This window comes from Hyperoodon ampullatus (genome assembly GCF_949752795.1).
Source record: "Hyperoodon ampullatus genome assembly, chromosome: 2".
NCBI classification, from domain to species: Eukaryota; Metazoa; Chordata; class Mammalia; order Artiodactyla; family Ziphiidae; genus Hyperoodon; species Hyperoodon ampullatus.
The window spans coordinates 196,718,385-196,737,919 of NC_136915.1; the positions used below are offsets into that span (position 1 = coordinate 196,718,385).

General features: G+C 43.6%; 1 protein-coding gene across 1 annotated transcript in view; it reads right to left on the bottom strand.

The window, feature by feature from the left end:
* KIF14 (kinesin family member 14) overlaps positions 1 to 19,535 on the bottom strand; it is a gene marked incomplete at both ends in the record, with an annotated part of 46,890 nt that overhangs the window by 24,011 nt on the left and 3,344 nt on the right. The window contains 13 exons of the mRNA XM_079696849.1: positions 2,518 to 2,678; positions 3,504 to 3,606; positions 6,819 to 7,003; positions 7,597 to 7,660; positions 7,953 to 8,100; positions 9,069 to 9,231; positions 10,533 to 10,652; positions 11,466 to 11,582; positions 12,713 to 12,820; positions 13,239 to 13,269; positions 14,556 to 14,608; positions 15,608 to 15,706; positions 19,322 to 19,409. Coding sequence (XP_079552975.1) covers positions 2,518 to 2,678; positions 3,504 to 3,606; positions 6,819 to 7,003; positions 7,597 to 7,660; positions 7,953 to 8,100; positions 9,069 to 9,231; positions 10,533 to 10,652; positions 11,466 to 11,582; positions 12,713 to 12,820; positions 13,239 to 13,269; positions 14,556 to 14,608; positions 15,608 to 15,706; positions 19,322 to 19,409 — 1,440 coding nt within the window. The remainder of the gene's footprint in view (positions 1 to 2,517; positions 2,679 to 3,503; positions 3,607 to 6,818; positions 7,004 to 7,596; positions 7,661 to 7,952; positions 8,101 to 9,068; positions 9,232 to 10,532; positions 10,653 to 11,465; positions 11,583 to 12,712; positions 12,821 to 13,238; positions 13,270 to 14,555; positions 14,609 to 15,607; positions 15,707 to 19,321; positions 19,410 to 19,535) is intronic.

A 19,535-nucleotide genomic window follows, 5' to 3' on the forward strand; every position in this document is an offset into this window, starting at 1 on the left:
ATTTCTAACTTAATTACTATTGCAGATGCTCGATATTTAAGCAAATATGTTTTTCTAATGCTTAAACTATATAAAAATGTTTTAACTTACATAAAAATATAAAATATATATTTATAACATAATTATGTTACAGTGAACACTGCAGTAAATATTATAGTTAACATTGTAGTAAACACAAAATATGGGCATTTTATGTTAAACTAACAATGGTTAGGGCAAAAATTATTTCATATCATTATCTTTCAATTCATGTTTAGGTCATAGATTAGGAATACATTGAAATGCCTCTAAAAGCATGATACATGAGCCGATAAAGCAGAGATTGCACCATATTTTTCCAATCATCTATAATAATTTTGTAAGCAGACAGGGTGGGGGGTCCCCCAGAGAGATAACCAGGCGGGGCTTTCTTGACAGAAGAGAACCCATGTTTGGCCTGAGCCGTTTTGTGGTCTGAGCCTGGACACAGTGCTTGCCCTTGAACAGGCCTCAGAAACCAATGATCTCAAGGGAACAAAAGAACAACTGTTGTCAGGCAAGAGAAGCAACAACAGCAAAGGTAAGACACCAGTTGTGAAGACTCGCAGCTCTGAGTCAATGGTGAAGATTAGCCTGAAGCTCAGCGGGAACCTCAGGGATGGAGATGTTGACCCTCTGTGACCCCCGTGACTTCAGTCAACTGAAGCCTGGACTCTGTCTTTGCCCTGATTCTATGCTGACTTCTCCCCTGCTCAGGCCCCTTCATGAACACGCATGTGCCCTTAGCTTAAAACCTCCCCAGTCTTACTGTTGGGGAAGCACGGCTTTGGCAAAGTTTCCCATGTTTTCCTCACTTGATGCAAGTAATAAATCCTTCCTTCTCCTGATCTTTGGCCTGGTTGTGTCTTTTGGCTCGACACCCACCAAGAGGTGAACCCAGTTTTCAGGTAACACTTAGACATTTTGAGAAGTCAAAATATTAAATTACCTTTCACTGTATGGGGGGGAAAGGACTCGTGATTACAGAAAACTAAAAGCTTCTTTCTTCTCAACAAAACTCGACGCTTTAACAATTGTACTGCATAAAATTTCCGTACCCAATTTTACTGAATTAGAATAAGAATGTCAGGGCTTCCCTGGTGGCGCAATGATTGAGAATCCGCCTGCCAAGGCAGGGGACACGGGTTTGAGCCCTGGTCCGGGAGGATCCCACATGCTGCAGAGCCATTAAGCCCATGCGCCACAACTACTGAGCCTGCGCTCTGGAGACCGCAAGCCACAACTACTGAGCCCACGAGCCACAACTACTGAAGCCCATGCGCCTAGAGCCCGTGCTCCGCAACGGGAGAGGCCACTGCAGTGAGAAGCCTGCGCACCGCAGAGAAGAGTGGCCCCTGCTCCCCGCTCACCATGGCTAGAGAAAGCCCGCGCGCAGCAACAAAGACCCAAGGCAGCCATGAATGAATGAATGAATGAATGAATGAATGAATGAATGAATAAATAAATAAATAAATAAATAAATAAATAAGAGTAAGAATGTCAAAAGAAAGAGGACCTAATGGCTACCAGGGCCTGGGTGGAGGGGGTAGCCATTGCTCAGTGGGTACAGAGGCCCAGTTGGGTGATGAGAAAGTTCTGGAGACAGAATATGGTTGAGGCTGCACAACACTGTGAATATACTTAACACCACTGAACTACACACTTAAAAATGGCTAAAGAGGTGAATTTTATGCTATGTATCTTGCACCACAACTTTAAAAAAAAAAGAAAAAGAGGGCAAAGCAAGCTCAGACTTTTGAAAAGGTGACAAAGCAGGGATCGTGTGGCCCACCCCGGTCATCCTTGCCACCCCCGCCTCCACCCTCTGTGCGGATATTTCTCTCCCCGTGACCCCGAGATGCCTGTCTCACCCCACAGCCTCCACTGCACTGCAGCCCAGGACCCGGCTCCACTGCCCTCCACCCTCCAGACCTGGGCCACAGTCACCATTCTGCAAATGGAATCCCCATCATGTCTGTCTCACGTCTCCTTAAAATTCTCTTATGACCCCATAACCTTTAAGATAAAGTCCAAATGCTTTAGCATTTTATTTCTGTGTTACTTGTCATTTATTTTACAGGGATCCTGCTTAAATCAGAACTCCTACAATATTGCCTCAGCTAAAACTGGGGCAAAAGAGGAAAAGTAAATAAGGGTCCATTCCCCAGGCTTCCCCTGGCTGACTCCCTCCCAGGGGACATCTCCTCACGAGACCTTCGCTGACCCCTGGTCAGGGCAGGAGTCACCCCAGGAGCTCCACACGGTGCAGGGCTCTGTCGGGGCACTCTGTCTGTCTGTCCGTCAGCCCCATGAGAAGACGAATTCCTCCAGCGTAGGAGCTAAGTTTGTTTGTTGAGTGAACGCACACAGAAGAGGAAAGATCATGTCACTAAAAATCGGCACCCAAAGAGTTAACGAGTGCAGTCAGGACAACCCGATTAAGGCCCTGCATAGCCCTCTCCCGTGTACTTACTGTTTCACACCAACAAAAATACTTACTGTAATCTCTGTGCCAAGAGCAAGTCATTTTTTGCAGATTCAAAGTCTCTTGGACCCTCACTCACAAGAGTATCTCTACTGGGCGGTCTTTCCCCTTTCTGTACTTCCACTGGATGATTAAATCTAAAATAATGATCGCCACCGAGAACCACCCGATCACCCTAAAGCACACAAAAAATTTACTCCTTGAGGTGAGTCTGAACCAAAAAATTCCGTGGGACAAATCCTCATGTTCAACAATTCAATACAGTCTAGTATCACTAATGATAAGCATAAAAATCACAGCAGCTAACATTTATGAAATGCTTCCTACAGGCCAAGAACTGCATCTGACACTCTACACATATATCATCTCACTGACGTCTCACAACTATGCATGTTATTATCCCAATTTTAGGAATGAGGAAACTAATAGAGCATAGAGCTTAACAGTAACAGTGATAAGCGCACACTGAGCTCACTGTCTGCAGACACTGTATTGAGAACTATGCATGAGTTCTTTCACCTACTCCTCCCTTACCCCTCCTGAAAGACAGGATATATACCAAGTGAACATATGTCTTGCTTTGCCTGTGACAGAATAGTTCACGCCTGTTCTCCTGATGTAATTATTCAAGGGCTCTCAAAAGTGTCCTGACGTGGGTGACATGCAATCACCCCGAGCTTAATAACTTTTCAAAGGTCATATGGCAAGTGGCGGGGCCAGGGCTTCGACCCTGTCTGGCCTGATTCCAAAGCCCAGTTCTTCCCGGGACACATAATGCTGCTGCTGGTGGACAGCTCCTTGGGGGCTGGTCCACCCACCATAACAGAACTGCGGTCTCTGCGCAAAGGCAGGCAATTCGTGAAATAAGAGAGCGTTAGAACCAGAAAGTCCCTCATCCCGTTCACTACTGATCTTACAGAGGACAGAACCGGGCTCAAAAAAACTAGATCACTTGCCCAAAGTCAAACAATTTCTCACATCTTAGCAGCAGCCAACTTACATGATGTAATACCGTGGGTTCCAAAATAAGTCTTCCATTTACATATGTCTTTGCTTCCCCCGCTGGGATGATACTCACTGTCCCATTAAAATTGTTGACGGTGCTGTGAAGACAGGATGCACATTGTTACAACTACAGGACAGACTAACAAGTAAGCAAAAGGCAATGCAGATAATCCTCCTTGGGTTACTCCCTTAGTGCTAAGGTTCATATCGATTTGTGACCATAATGACTTAGAGCTCTCTTATCTTCCTTCAATTAGATTTTGAAGGTTTGGTGAAAAAGCCTGGCTTCTCTAGCAATTCTATCCACCAGTGGTGGGAAAAATTTTCATCGTATGTATTTTGATTAAAACTACTTAAAAGGGGCTTCCCTGGTGGTGCAGTGGTTGAGAGTCCGCCTGCCAATGCAGGGGACATGGGTTCGTGCCCCGGTCCAGGAAGATCCCACATGCCGCTGAGCGGCTGGTCCCGTGAGCCATGGCCGCTGAGCCTGCGCATCCAGAGCCTGTGCTCCGCAATGGGAGAGGCCACAAGAGTGAGAGGCCCGTGTACCACCCCCCAAAAAAAAAAAACTACTTAAAAAAAATACCAACCCCTCTTCCCCAGAAATGGAAAAAAAAAAAAAATACACAAACATTAAAGGAAAATACACTAAAATACCGACAGTGGTTTATTTATGAATGGAAGAGTTTTAAGTATTTTTATGTTTTACTTTTCTAACTTCCTGGTTTTATTTATGAGTTTTAATAATGGGACAAACAACATTTTCCTCCCATGAAAAGAGGGGTAATACAGAGGAAGGAAAAGCATGGAGATAAAAGCACACTCCTTGGACATCTAATTAACTCTGACGATAAGATGATACTGCTGAAAATCAGCTATAAATGCTATATATCCTTTTGAGTCTTTTTATTCAGAAAATAGGAAAGAAACTCCAAAATCCAATTACCTTTGGATTAACTGGACAGAAAGAAAGAGAAAACTGTAGCAAAAGCTGAGCCCCAAACAAAACCTCTAGCTCCAGATAAGGCTCCGAGATCTACAGGTAAAGAACGACAGTTGAACTCGAACACCTAGAGGAGGACTTGGGAAGAACAGCTCACCCTCCCGCCAGCCTAGGGTCCTAACCCCGTACAGGTTTAAACAACGTCTGCTTGTTCGGACGCCCCCTCCCTCCCAGTTCGATCTGCTCTGCCATCAAAAGCCCTTGGCCGTAGCATTCTGCCCCCTTCCACCCCCCATCTGGCTTCAACCACCAACCCCCTGATCCACCGCTATTTTCCATAAGAACCCCACCTGGATGTGCCTTAACATCAGCTTCTCTCCTTGACCTGAATCGTTCCGTCAACATAAGACATCCTCTCCCTTATCTCCATCACTCGTCAAGGCCAGAGCCCTCTAAGCAGCTTCTCTTTAGGGCTCAAAGCTAGCGGTGAACTTTCCTTCTCTTTCTTTACTTTTAAGCACTAAGTAGCTAAGACCCACCTGATGTTAATATACACTGATGGGTACAGGGGCTCCTTTGTCCACTGAGCCCCACGTGCCAGGTATGTCATCAGTGAAGACAGACACGAAACCTGCTCTCATGAAGTTCACGGTCCAGAGAGTGAGACAAACACCTATCCGTGTACTAAAAGGGGAAACACCAAGTGCCAGGCGAGTGGGGGACTTCCTGGTCCCCCTGGACTCTCAACTCTTTGGGGGCATGTTCTGTATCTTTGCTACAAGTATAAATAATTCTGGGTTTATTTGTTATAGAAAATAGTTAATTAACAGAAGAGCAAGAGGATCTGAGGATCAAGGAGCCGTGCCACGCTGGGTACAAAGACATCGTGGAGCTCAAGCACCTGAGGATGTGCAATATTAGTGGGAAAACACACTCTGTATATTCGGAAATTTTTTTTACGAACACTGCAGATCACAAAAAAAGTCATATGTTATTTAATATATGGTACTGGTAGAATTGGTTATTCACGTGGAAAATAAATGAATTTAGATCCCTACTTCACACCAAACAAAAAGTTCCATACGACTTAAGGACTTAAATGTGAAGGCAAAATTTCAAAACATTTAGAAGATAATTTAGGTGACTGTCTCTATGACCTCAGTGTAGAAATGATTTCTTAAACAAGACACAAAAATTGACAACCATAAAGGAAAAGACTGACTTATGTACTATGCTAACTAAGAACTTTGATCCATCAAAAGGCACCATAAGAGAGTGAAACGATGAGCCACACACTGGAGAAAAGATATTTACAACACATGAAACTCACAAAAGCTGGGCCACCAAAATATATTAAAAAACTCCTACAAGTTATGAAAAAAAAGCAATACAATCGAAACATGGACAAAAGACATGAACAGGCAAGTTACAGAAGAGCAAACAAAAATGGCCAAATAGGTGAATAGGATTAGTCAAGGAAATGCAAAACGTATCCCCTACGAGATGCCATTTCACATCCACCCGACAGTGCTAAAGGTTGGCAAGGATGTGGGGCGACAGGTACCTCAGTGCCAATGGCGGCAGAATTGCCAGCCATTCTGGAAAACAATCTGAAATTACCTCATAAAGGTGAATATGCACATATGCTACAGCCTGATATCTCTGCTCCTAGACACACAACTTAAGAGTGATTCCCAAACATTAAACTGATCATTATAGGGTAACAGAAAAATCATCAGACTCACACAGCAGTGAGGCAAACAGAAAGGCCTGGCCGCCCAGCTTCCTAGCAGCTGCCCCGAGGGCCCTAACTCAGTTTATGAAACTTGCTCCAGAGAAGCTCCGCCCGTTTGTACCAGGAGACGCATCCAAAAGCGCTCACAGCAGTACTGGGGGAGCAAAACATGAGACACCACCCAAACGTCTACCAGCCAAGCAGACAGGTAAACTCATACAACAGGATACTTAACAGCGGAAAAATGAGAGAGCATCAACAAGGATAAATCATAAAAACACACTGTGGAGCTACAACAGTTTACATGTACTATCACCCTAACAACACAGTATCATTCAATTCATATGAATGAATTTTAAAATTTGTCAATCCAATCAAAAATTCTGCCATAGATGATGGATAGAAGTTTAGATCTATTGGCTGAGGGATAACTTCTGATAGAGCGATACTACATCATATCTCATATTGAGAGTAACTGACCTGCCATCCTTACAAAACACTCAGATTGTCTGTTTTTCCTGGCTAAAAGATGCATTCGAAGACTTACACCAAAGAATCAGTGTGAGTGAATGTCTCACGTGAAGGAAACCACAAGTCATCAAGATCTGGAAAACTACCGGGGAGTAACAAACCAGTGCTCGTCGGCGATCAGCACCCCCGACAGCTGAATGTCATGGCTCGAGCCTGGTTTATACTTTCCGACTGTAGTTGTTCCCTCTTTTATCATATATAACAGTATCTCCGACAGCTGAGGGTCTTCATTGAGATTGACCAGGTTTGGCAAATGGTTGTCCATTTGAAATGTAATTCCTGCTTTCTAGTAGAAGTCAGAAAAAAAATTAACTTTAATCACAAGCATGAAACTGTTAGATCCCCTAAAACATTAAAGTCACGGTACGTGGGACTCAGTTAATTAACGGTCTCTTAAGTCGCGACCCTCTCCTTGCGACTTCCCCATAAGTGTGACCACCATACTTCTTAGACTCCCAGGAAGACGCTGACCCTCTGTCCTGACACCATCCTCAGCCCACTCACGGCTCAACCCAGCATCACCACATGTGCCTGATCTCACCCACCGACGTCCACAGCAGGTCCGGTCCTGCCGCTGCATCTCCACAGCCATCACCTTGGTTCAGACCTGTAGCACCTCCCGCCTGAACCACTGAGGCAGCCTTCTGACCGCCCTGCCAACAGTCCCTCTTGGTTTCAGTCCTGCTTACACCCTACACCAAAGTAATTCTGAACTAATTCTCAAAATGTCGATTCCCTGGTCAAACACTTGCTATGATTTCCCACTTCCCACAGGATAAATCAAATTCCTTGGCCTGGAATGTGAGAAATTACGTCTGTATATTTACTGTCATATTTCTTTGCAAATTTTCAAATCAGTTTAGAGAGTTGAAACGATACCTGTAACTCCTTTGTTACTTGAAGTTTTCTTTTTTCAGCTTGTTCAAGTTTTTCTTTCCACATTCTTACCAAAGACAAACGAGAGATTGAAAGAGTTAAAAATATCCAGATTTATAAGACCGAGAATCAAGAGACAATCAACTGAGATGAGGGAACCACTTGGGAACATTTAAACCGTAACGGTCTGGGGATAAGCTGCTCTATTCACAGGGAAGGCAGGGATACAGGCAGACTCCGGCACCTGCTCGGCCTCCCGTCCCCACCTCCACCCCCTCCCCCCTCCCAACCCGTGCCCCAAGCCAGTCCAGTGATTCCAGGCAACACCCACAGCATCTAAGGTAGTGACCAGAGCCCACCTCTGCATTTCTGCCATGTCTCTCTCCTGCTGATACAGCTTCATTCTCAAGGATGTTATTTCTTGCCGACAGAGCCTATATCGCTCAGGGTCAATGTTCTGACTGTTTCTTTGAGCAGCTTTTAACTTTTCAATTTCTGCTTTCAAGTCTAAATATTTGTAGAAAGATGCATGGTTAATAACATTTGATATATAGTAATTCCCACACTAGATATAACCCTCCAATCTTCTATTTTATTTGAAGTTTTAAATACTAAGTAAAACAGAATACTTGCAGAAATTTTACTTTACCTACAAATCTCTACCTAACCTTTACCTGAAAAACTGCTCCCCTATTAATGAATTTCCCTCCCTCATAAGCAGTGTGGCCACGTAATGTATCGTCCAAAGAGGGACACCTTTGAGAAGGACTGGGGGCACCATTCATCACACTGGGATGACAGCCATGAACCAGGACTGCCCCAGGCAAACCATACTCATAAAGACATGTTAGATAAAGATGACAGGTTTGCCAAGCTGGAATTCAGAATACTTATTTTTAATGAAAATGGTCCCATGTGTAAACGAGAGGGGATCCAAACAGGAAAAGACGGTGCACGAGACGGCACATCCATCCTCCTCTGGCCCACACCTCTGAGGGATCTATTCACCTTCTGCAAGATCCCTGAGCAGGCGGGCAAGAGAAGGAGGACTCGGCGTTGACGAAGGGAGGCCCGGGCTAGAAACCCAGGACCAAACAGCCTTTGGGTCAACGAACTAAGCGGAAGCAGAGGTGAGAGACAGACAACGGCGGAAAGGCCACAAGAGGAAAAGTAAGGACATTATTGTCCCTGTGCTGCAGAGGTGCATGACTCAGTCCCTAGAGGGTTTCCTACGCTGGCTCTTTCCCCTTCACCCACCCCATTTCCCAGCTTTTTCTGACTGTTCCCCATTACTCTCTTTCCCGCCGTCCTTCCATCCGCCTTCCTCATCAGTGTGGAAAGATGGCTAGGAGCTATTACACAGGTATGAGAGAAAAATCTTTAACTTCCTTAAACTGCATATTTTCATCACTGAAATGAATATCTGAGACTAAACTCTCGCAAGATAATCTTTAAGTCTGTAGGGAACTGCTGACCTCTGATCAACTTGGCGCTCACGTCCTCGTTGACCCTGGCGGCGTTGACTATCAGCCGGGCCTGGGTGGCGTACCTCAGCGTGCTCAGGGTCTCCTCCACGCTGCTGGCCGCTGGGCTGACCGTGGCGATCATTGACGTTTTGGAATTTCCACTCAGACTTTCCTTCAGCAGCCTTCAAGGAAAACAGTCACAATTAGACTTTGCTTCTACAACGACCTCATGACAACTACCTAGAGAGCACAACGCAGACCAACCGGGGCACGTGACACAGACGACAACTACCTAGAGAGCACAACGCAGACCACTGGGACACGTGACGCAGTGTTACGCTCCTCATTCAGACACCAGTTAGAATTGTTTGGTATTTGTAGCTATTTTTAGATCTCTGAGCACTTTATTTCATCTCACACTTTTCATTTATTTATTTTGGCTGCACAGCTTGTGGAATTTTAGTTCTCTGACCAGGGATTGAACCCGGGCCCTCAGCAGTGAGAGCGCCGAGTCTTAACCACTGGACTAACAGGGAAAGTCCCTCGTCTCACACTTTTTGTATTGTTTTGTGAAGCGATAGTCTGTGCGAAGATTTTAAAATATGGTTAACTCTCCAATATTTAGTAAAATCCCTCTCCCCATACTAGACTGTGAGCTACTTTAGGGGCGGGACCGTGTGTCTGGTCACCCCTGCATTTCCAGGGTCACCAGAGCCCTTCAAAGCAGCTGCTCAAAAGTGCAGAAAATGATGGATGAACATATAAACACAAATTTTGTTTTCTATTATATGCAAAAGCCTTATTTTAGAAGGAAAAAGATCATGAGACTAAAAACTCTGTATTTATGAATGCAGAGAGAATTATTCCTAACTTTCAAAAGTTACTCTTAATTTTCAAAAGGCATTAAAAAAATCAGATTGTTCCCTTACAGGTTTTGAGGTGGCAATTATAATATAATAAGTCAGATATAACGATACACTGCTGTCAATAGTGATGCAGTCCGTATCAGAATTGGGTATTAAATCAATACAGATGTAATCTGAATGTAATATATCTGAAGTTAAATCCATGTTCATTAATGAAGATACTTTTTGAACACCTACATGCCAGCCAGTGTGTGCTAAACTTCACTTCGCACACATAGTAATGTGTGTGGTGATACCATATATGCTCAAACATCAGGCACTAATAATAGTTCATTCATCATTTAACCCTGGTTACAACCCTAAAAGACAGGTATTGATGTTATCCCCATTTTACAGATGAGGAAACAGGCTGGAGGACTATTAAGTGATTTGCCCAAAGTCACACAGTTCGTAGGAAGCACAGCTGAGATCAAGACCAGGTAGCCTGGCTCTGGAATCCGTACTGCTCACCACTGCTCCGTCCCAGAGTCACATGAAGTCAGTCTATGCGCTTTTCCCCCGCAGTACTCACTCTATTTTGTACAATTCCTTATACTCCAAAAGCTACTTGCCATGTGAGGACAGACTCGCGGTAAGGAATGAACGTTCTCCTCCCGCTGGCCTGCTCGGAGAGCGCGGATATGACCTTTCCCAGGGTCAGCAGGGACTTGTTAATACTCACGCCTTCCTGGGGACAAGATCAAACATTTTAATTGAAAGCAACTGCTCAGCAATAAATGTATTTCACAAAATATATTTCTTCCTTCATATAATTACTGAGGAAATACTTTCTTCCATAAACAACCAACTTTCTTCAGACTCAAAATTTACTAATTGACTCTGAGAAGCAATCATAACCAAGAACTAAGGGTTCCTCTTTAAGTCTCGGCAACACAGTCTATAAAGTGCAGGGACAGAGAGGTTATTCTTGGTTAAGATTACATACTTAGGGACTTCCCTGGTGACGCAGTGGTTAGGAATACCGCCTGCCAGTGCAGGGAACACGGGTCCAAGCCCTGGTCCGGGAAGATCCCACATGCTGCGGAACAACTGAGTCCGTGTGCCACAGCTACTGAGCCTGCACTCTAGAGCCCACAAGCCACAACTACTGAGCCTGCACTCTAGAGCCCACGAGCCACAACTACTGAGCCTGCGAGCCACAACTACTGAGCCTGCACTCTAGAGCCCATGAGCCACAACTACTGAGGCTGCGAGCCACAACTACTGAGGCTGCGTGCCCCAACTACTGAGCCTGTGCTCTGGAGCCTGTGCTCTGCAACAAGAGAAGCCACCGCAGCGAGAAGCCCGTGCACCGCAACGAAGAGTGGCCCCCACTCGCCACAACTAGAGAAAGCCCACGCACAGCAACAAAGACCCAATGCAGCCATAAATAAATAAATAAATTTATATTAAAAAAAAAAAAAAGATTATGTGCTTAGCCAGTAATCTCCTAAAAACAGTGCCCAGGACTGAGCTCCCCAACGTGAGGGCTCACCCTTACCTTCAGCCGCTCCCCGCTCGTCTGGGTCTGGGAACAGCGCTCACTGCCCGCCAGGTCCACCAGGTTTATGCGGCTCCGAATTCTGTGATCCAGCTCTTCCCCTTCCACAAATTCTGTCTGGGACAAAAGGACATTAAAATAACACATCATAAGTTCTTTTACGACTTGCCATCAATATAAGGCTGCAAAACGGAAAGTTAGACAAGATTACAAACCACTCACTTATTTTTGAAAGCTATCCCTTCTTGAATCTGTGACAACTTATAAGAACATATTGAGCAGTGCTCAGACTACGCAAAATAAAAGGAATGACTTTAAAGGGCTAAACCCATAACTATGCAATTATATTAAGGAAACGGCCACAGATAGAAAAAAGGCTTAATGTACAAAGGTGCTGTTCATCCCAGCCCTGAAGTAGCAAAGCATTTAAAAGCAACATAAATGTCCAACAGCAGAGAAAAAATTGAGGAATTTTAACAAAGGAAAATTATGTAGCTGTGAATAATAATATTTTGCAAGTAATTTTAATAGTATAAAATTGTTGCAGATTTTGTAAATTTGTTCTCGTGTGATTGTAAAACAACTGAAAGATTATATACCAAACTCTTTAGAGGGGCTTCATTTGAGCAGTGGAACCCTACGGCTGAATTATTTAAAACCTTTTACTTTCTGATATGTTTTTTCAAATACTGTACAATTATCATGTATTGTTGATAATATATTATCACGTATTGATATGACAATATCAGTATCATGATAAGTTAATAATCACGTTATTGATTTTTAAAACAGTGAGAAAAACATACTCCTGTATATGCCACTCAGCGTTACTGTGTATATGTCCTAAAATCCAATTATGTTATATATTTATATGATTGGACTTTTACCTTTGATTTAAAGAAGTAAGAGAGTGGCATGGACATATATACACTACCAAACGTGAAACAGATAGCTAGTGGGAAGCAGCTGCATAGCACAGGGAGATCAGCTTGGTGCCTTGTGACGACCTAGAGGGGTGGGATAGGGAGGGTGGGAGTGAGGGAGGTGCAAGATGGAAGAGATATGGGGACATATGTATATGTATAACTGATTCACTTTGTTATAAAGCAGAAAGTAACACATCATTGTAAAGCAATTATACTCCAATAAAGATGATAAAAATAAAAAAATAAAGGAGAAAATAAGGAAAGCATGAACCTTGAACATAGTGACCATCTTACCTAAGAGATTACTCAACAGCACAGTACCTTAGTCTGCGTCATCACCAGGGTGAACACGGAGTGCGAGCGGGAGCTCTTATCATTCATGCCGGTGGCTGCAGTTGCCTTCCTCTTATTTCCCAGTTCCAGCCAAATCTAGTGAGAAAGGAGAGGAGGAGGTCAGGCCTGCAGACAGGGGCTCACCGGAGCAAAGTAAAGCGAGCACATATATATATATACACATTTATAACCAGCTTATAAAATAAAAATATTAATACATGCTTATTTAAGAATTGGCATTCCCATTGTCTATTTTTTTTCTGTCATAGAAATTTGAATAAGGAAATAATATCTTTAAAAGGCTATTTCTATAACTCTAAACTGACATGATCGATTTAAATTTTTAGTTTATAAGAGTAATTCTTTTGCTTAAAGTTTACACAAACAAAATCAGTTCCTTATAAATTAACCTTTTATTTATGCAAATAGCAAGTCAGGGGAAATATTCTTATGAATATTTATGACTCTGAGCTTTCTATCTAGTGGAGAGAAGATCAATTACAATGGACCTTACCTGGATATCAGAGTAAGAGCTGACAACATTCCTATTTCACAAAAGCAAAGGACAAAATCAGTTTTACTCATGATCACGCTCCTGTTCTTATAAAACATCAGCTACCTTTCAACCACATAATTACTCCATGAATACCACAGTGGAATAAGCCATAGGTATTATTATACTGATTCTTACAGAATCTTTCATTTTCTCCATTCTAAAAGGTAGGTAATAATATAATGTTTTCATTTTAACAAATTTTAAGAAGTATGATTTTTCTTAATATGATGAAGCACCTTAGCATCTTAACATTGTACTATCCAAGTCTAAATCGTGAGACCAAAAGATAAACTTTAACCAATATGTATAGGCAAAGGCATAGGTATAGGTACCTGTATATATGGGTGTGGTTAGGCGTAGGTAGAGGTACAGGTATATGTATAGGTACACATATATATGGGTGTGGTAGTGCAGGTGTGTATGGGTCTCAGCACAATCCCAGATTTACTAAATGGAGCTGAATTTTTTCTAGCCACTTCTCTTTTCCTTTAAGAAAGCATAAAGCATTTGGGACTTCCCTGGTGGCACAATGGTTAAGAATCCACCTGCCAATGCAGGGGACACGGGTTCGAGCCCTGGTCCGGGAAGATCCCACATGCCGCAGAGCAACTATGCCCGTGCGCCACAACTACTGAGCCCACGTGCCGCAACTTCTGAAGCCCACGTGCCACAACTACTGAAGCCTGTTGCTCCTAGGGCCCGTGCTCCGCAACAAGAGAGGCCACCGCAATGAGAAGCCCGCGCACCGCCACAAAGAGTAGCCCCCACTCACCGCAACTAGAGAAAGCCCACGCTCAGCAACGAAGACCCAATGCAAATAAGTAAAATAAACAAATTTATAAAAAAAAAATATATATATATATATATATACATATAAAAAGAAAGCATTTGGAGTTGAAAACCAAATAAATGACTCTCAGCATATTTCTAACTCTAAACATTGAGCTCAGCACCTTCTCGCCTCCACAGCTTAAAGTAACAGATAAAAAAAGCGGCTCGAGAGGGAAGGCTTAACTTAATGGGTTAGCAGGGGAAAGGGAGGAAAGTCAAATATTTCATACACAGTATAATTAATGCTCTATGCAAGGCACTTCACAGGTGCCGTGAGAGATATAAACAAATATAACAACAAGCAGCTAACACTCTATTTGGAAAGAGGAGGAACATTTAACTGGATAATATTAAGAGGAGAAGACTAAGTAATGACGCAGCGTTTCACGGCTGGGGAGGCCGCCGAGAGCACAGCGGTCATGGGCCCTGGCTGCACACACTCACGTGGACAGGCCCTCGACGTAGGGACCGGAGGCCGGGTGCTCCCGCACTCTCAGCTGTGGGCAAACATGAGCCACATTAACAGCAAGGCAAATACTTCATATAAAAGAGAATTTCAAATGACCCTTTTTTTTCTGTATTTAGAGTCTACGGTAAAGAGATTTGTCTCTACCCAGAAATAAATATAAAGGTCCTCACACAAACACATCTGTAAGGCACTAGGAAACCGCCTCAAGACCACAAACTGTTCACATCTGCACAGTATTTGACAATATACCATAACATCAAATATCTTACTAGTTTTTTATTCGTAAGTCCTGCCGTAGCTATTGTTTATATGCTTTTAAATCGCTTTCTAAAATATGTGCAATAAATTTCAGACAGTTAACATTTTCTTTCGTTTTACATTATACATTTTAAACTTTGTGAGCAGAAATTTAAAAACACGTAGAAGTCAGAGAAGGAAATGCCAAGTTTTGTATGAGTCTCTTGATGTTGCCAAAAGCAAACGGCATGGCCTTGAGCAAGTCAAGTGACCTCTTCAGATTTTAGCTTCTCGCTCTCCACAGCCCTTTTCAAAGTCAGAAATTTTTAATTCTAATAGCGGTTGTTTAAAAAGTTGATGCCTTTGTGAAACTTTCTACTTCACAGAAAATATTAGCTATAAGGTATCAATTTGCTAAATAATCGAGTGAAATACATATTCTACAATAACAAGACAGTTTTTTAAACTTTTATTCTTTTTTGGCTTTGCAGACTTTTAGGGATTTGGTATTTGACATAAGTGGTCCAACTGAATCTTGGAATGTTTTGTCTTTAACTTCTACACAATACTTGCTTAAGTAAAATGAGGTTACAGTTAATAACTAGTTTAATGTCCACCAACAATAATGTTCAGCTTACTTAGTAAATAGCAATGTAGTTAGACTATAGATCTCAAGCATTTGCTATCATATGCATTTTAGTAATTAAGCTATATACCATCTTGAGAACCAATATAATTACATGCATCAATAAAAACAGAAATTAAAAACAAATAAGTTTTTAAATCTTACTGTTTGCTTTCTCTGCCCATTTTCACCTTTACAAACCAGAAGGTCGTGAATTTTTTCATTATATACTTCAAAGAAGCTCATTTCAAGGTGATAGCTGACCTAGCAGGAACAGAAACACAGAATACAATTTATTTGAAAAGTTCTTGCATTTTTTACAAATCATATCTGATAACAGTCTAGTAACCAGAATGTATAAAGAACTCTTACAATTCAACAACAGAAAGACAAACAACCAATTAAAAAATAGGCAAAGGACTGAACAGACATCTCTGCAAAAAAGATACACAAATAGTCCACAAGCACATGGAAAGGTGTCCAACATCACAAGTCAGTAGGGAAATGCAAATCAAAGCCACGGTTAAGAAACCACTTCAGACCCACTAGGATGGCTGTAATCAAGGAAACGGAAAACAACAAATGCTGATGAGGATGTGGAGAAATCGGAACCCTCCAGTGTTGCTGGTGGGAGTGTTAAATGGTGCAAATGTCGTGGAAAACAGTGGGCAGTTCCTCAAAAGGTTAAGCGCAGAATTACTGTATAACCCAGCAATTTCACTCTTATCTACCCAAAAGAATTACAAATAAATTCAAATTAAAAATTATTCAAATAGGGACTTCCCTGGTGGTCCAGTGGTTAAAAATCCGCCTTCCAATGCAGGGGGCATGGGTTCGATCCCTGGTCGGGGAACTAAGATCCCACTTAGTTGCTGCGGGGTAACTAAGCCAACGCCGCAACTACTGAGCCTGTGCGCTCTGGAGCCCACACGCCACACCGAGAGAGAAGCCCGTGCGCACAACAGCGAGTCCACGCACCGCAAGGAAAGATCCTGCATGTTGCAACTAAGACCCGACGTAGCCAAATAAATAAATAAATAGTTTAAAAAATTACTCAAATAAAAATTGTACCCAACTGTACAGCTGTGTATTGTAATAGCAACAGTATTACAAAAGCCAAGAGATGGAAACAGCCTAAATGCCTATCAACTGATAAAGAAGATGTGGCGCGTATATGCAATGGCCTATTACTCAGCCATAAAAAGGAACGAAGTGTCAATACCTGCTGCAACACCGACGAACCTCATGCTGCACGATATTCCACTTACAGGAAACGTCCAGAATACGTAAAGCCACAGAGACAGAAAGTAGGGGCTGAGGGGAGGGAAATCAGTGGTAACGACTTAGTGGTACATGGATGGTCTCCTTTGAGGGTGATGCAAATTTTTTTAGACCCAGATAGAGGTGGTGGTTGCACAACATTATAAATGTACTAAATGCCACTGAATTTTATATTTTAAGATGGTCAATTTTATGTTATGTGAATTTTATCTTAATATAGGAAAATTTCTCATTTCAACAACAAAAGTCCTTGCGTTTCTTACTAACTTCTAGGAAATTCACCTAATTCGATTCACCTTAGTATGTGCATGGCTTTGGACTATATGAGAAGGATATACAGACGTATACGGCAAGGTTCTCGCCCACGAGTTTCCATCTCAGAGAAACATAACATACCCTCCAACAGATAAGACAGAGCAATAGAAAATTAAGAACCAAAATGAGAAATCATGACCATAAATAAAACGGCCTATCAGAAAGGGGAGATGCGGGTGCCAGAGAGGCTGGGGAAGGAGGAGAAAAGGATGGGAGGCATGAGGAACGCGGCGGCTGGACCCTGTGGGCGAACACTTGATCTGCTAAGTGAGGATCTTAAATCAGATTGTGATTCCTGATTGCGGCAAAAAACAATCACCAGACTCAGTAGAGCTGAGCTTCTCCTCCTTTTGACTCTGAAAGACAAGGTATAAAAGCCAAAAAGGGAAAATTTGCTTCCATGTAGCTTTTCTGAGTTAGGGCATGTTTCCTTGTTAGAGAAATAAATTTCATCCACAGGCCCAAAGTGAGTCAGCAAACACCCAGTGCTAACGAAACTAGAAGCTTCAAGGGAGATCAGAGAGATGCAGGCTCAATTCACCAAGTATTTATTGGGCCTACCAGGCACACAGCACTCTTCTAGGTGCCGTGGGAGAACCTGAGGTGAACTGGACAGGCTTCATCCTCAGAGAACTCCCAGTCTAATTGGAGATGCAACACAGCACTTGAGTAACACAGACAGAAGGATACAGTTAGCGTCCCGGGAGAGGAACAAAGCATTTCCGGGTAGAGATCAGGTACAGGTGAACCCATGCAATTACAGGTTATTTACAAGGTATCGGGGCTCAGAATTCAACAAACATGCATTAATGTCTATTATATATCAAACAGTGTACTGTGTTACGGGGCTTCCAGGGGGCCTTGGAGAGGAAGATGCCGTGGGAGGGGAGCTGCGAAAGGTGGGGAGGTCACGTCGCAGAGGATCATACTTGGTCCGCTCCTTCGAGGCGCCTGGCGTCTGTGGCTATACCCCCTCCGTGACCCCCACCCGCATGCTGTTATCTTCTACCACCCTGAGTAATCCAAATGGACAAAACCACAGTCACCTCGCTGGGCTCCCCATGTGCCGGGCGCTGTTCAAAACCTTTCACACAGGCGAGCACATTGCACACTCACAACAAACCTAGGAGAACGTCCCCCTCATCCCCAGGCTCTGCGCTGAAGCGCTCAGAGAAGTGAAGCACGCTGCTCGAGGTCACACTTCCAGCAAAGTGATGGAACCTGGATTCCAGCGCAAGCCGTCTCCGAAGTCCACGCTCTGAACCGTTTCATGTGTTCCTCTCACTGACAAAGTCGTTCCCCACACCTGGAGCGCCCCAGACCCGTGACCACTCCAGAGACCCCTCGCCTTCGCCTGCTCTCCCTCCCTGGCTTCCACCACCTCTAAACGAAACAGATGCTAACAGAGGGGTCTAACCCACGGGCCACGCCTCCTCTAAGGACCCAGTGCCCCCAGCTTACATGTTCCCACAGCCGCCGCCCTCATCCTAACCTAGTATTTACTTCACTTTATTTAGCAACTCACTGACTGTACTCGACTGTGTACTGGCCCGTTTCTCCATCACACTCTCTTCACTACAGGCACTGGGTCTTTCCACTCCGTGCTCCCAAGTACAGCACAACATTTTCCCAAGTCCCCTTATCATAAGAATCACGAGGAAAAGTATGAAAATTATAAACTCCCAGGCTACCCCCTAAACCAACTGAATCAGAATCTCCAGAAGCTTTTCAGCAAGTACACCCACACACACATTCCTAGGGGCTCTTATCCTCAAGCAAGTTTCGGAAAAACTGGTCTAACAGGCTGCCCGGCAAACAGCTGGCCACCCTAGGACCAGGTGAGAGGGCGTGGGCACCCAGCACTGGGGCAGTGCGGGGCACGAGCGAGGCTGTGACCTCCACTCCGGGCTGAATCCGCACGTCACTCCCCTCTCTACCACTGTCGCCGTCCTAATGTTGACGCCTGCCGTCCTTAGGGAAGGCCATGCCGCCGCCCCACCGCAGACACGCACGACGGGGCGTAACTACCGCCACGTGCACCCCACACCCACGGAGGTGACTGGGCAGAGAAGGCGGAAGAGAGGACCCTGCACCCCTGTCCAGCAGGAGGAACCGCCTCTGAGTCTAGAGCCCCCGTCCCCCAAACCACTGTCCGAAAGGAGAGCGACCGGAAGTTACAACATCTCCCACTGAGTAGTTCCTTAGCGGCCACGACTCTGACTTCAACTTGGTTTGACCGTCTTCTAGTCTAATAAGAAGGCTACAGATACTATGAGAACATACCTCCTGGGTTTGTTTTCTGGCTATTTCAGCAAAAAGACCTTCACAGAATCTTGGAATTATTCCTGGTTCTTCACTAAATCCCATCATCCTGGAAAATACATTATAAATAGGGAGGAAGTAAAACTAATTAGGTTTTTAAGTTCTTTGGGGATAAAGTAAACCTCAATTTCCTCTTCTGTAAAATGGGAATAAATAAGAACTATCTAATTCAGAG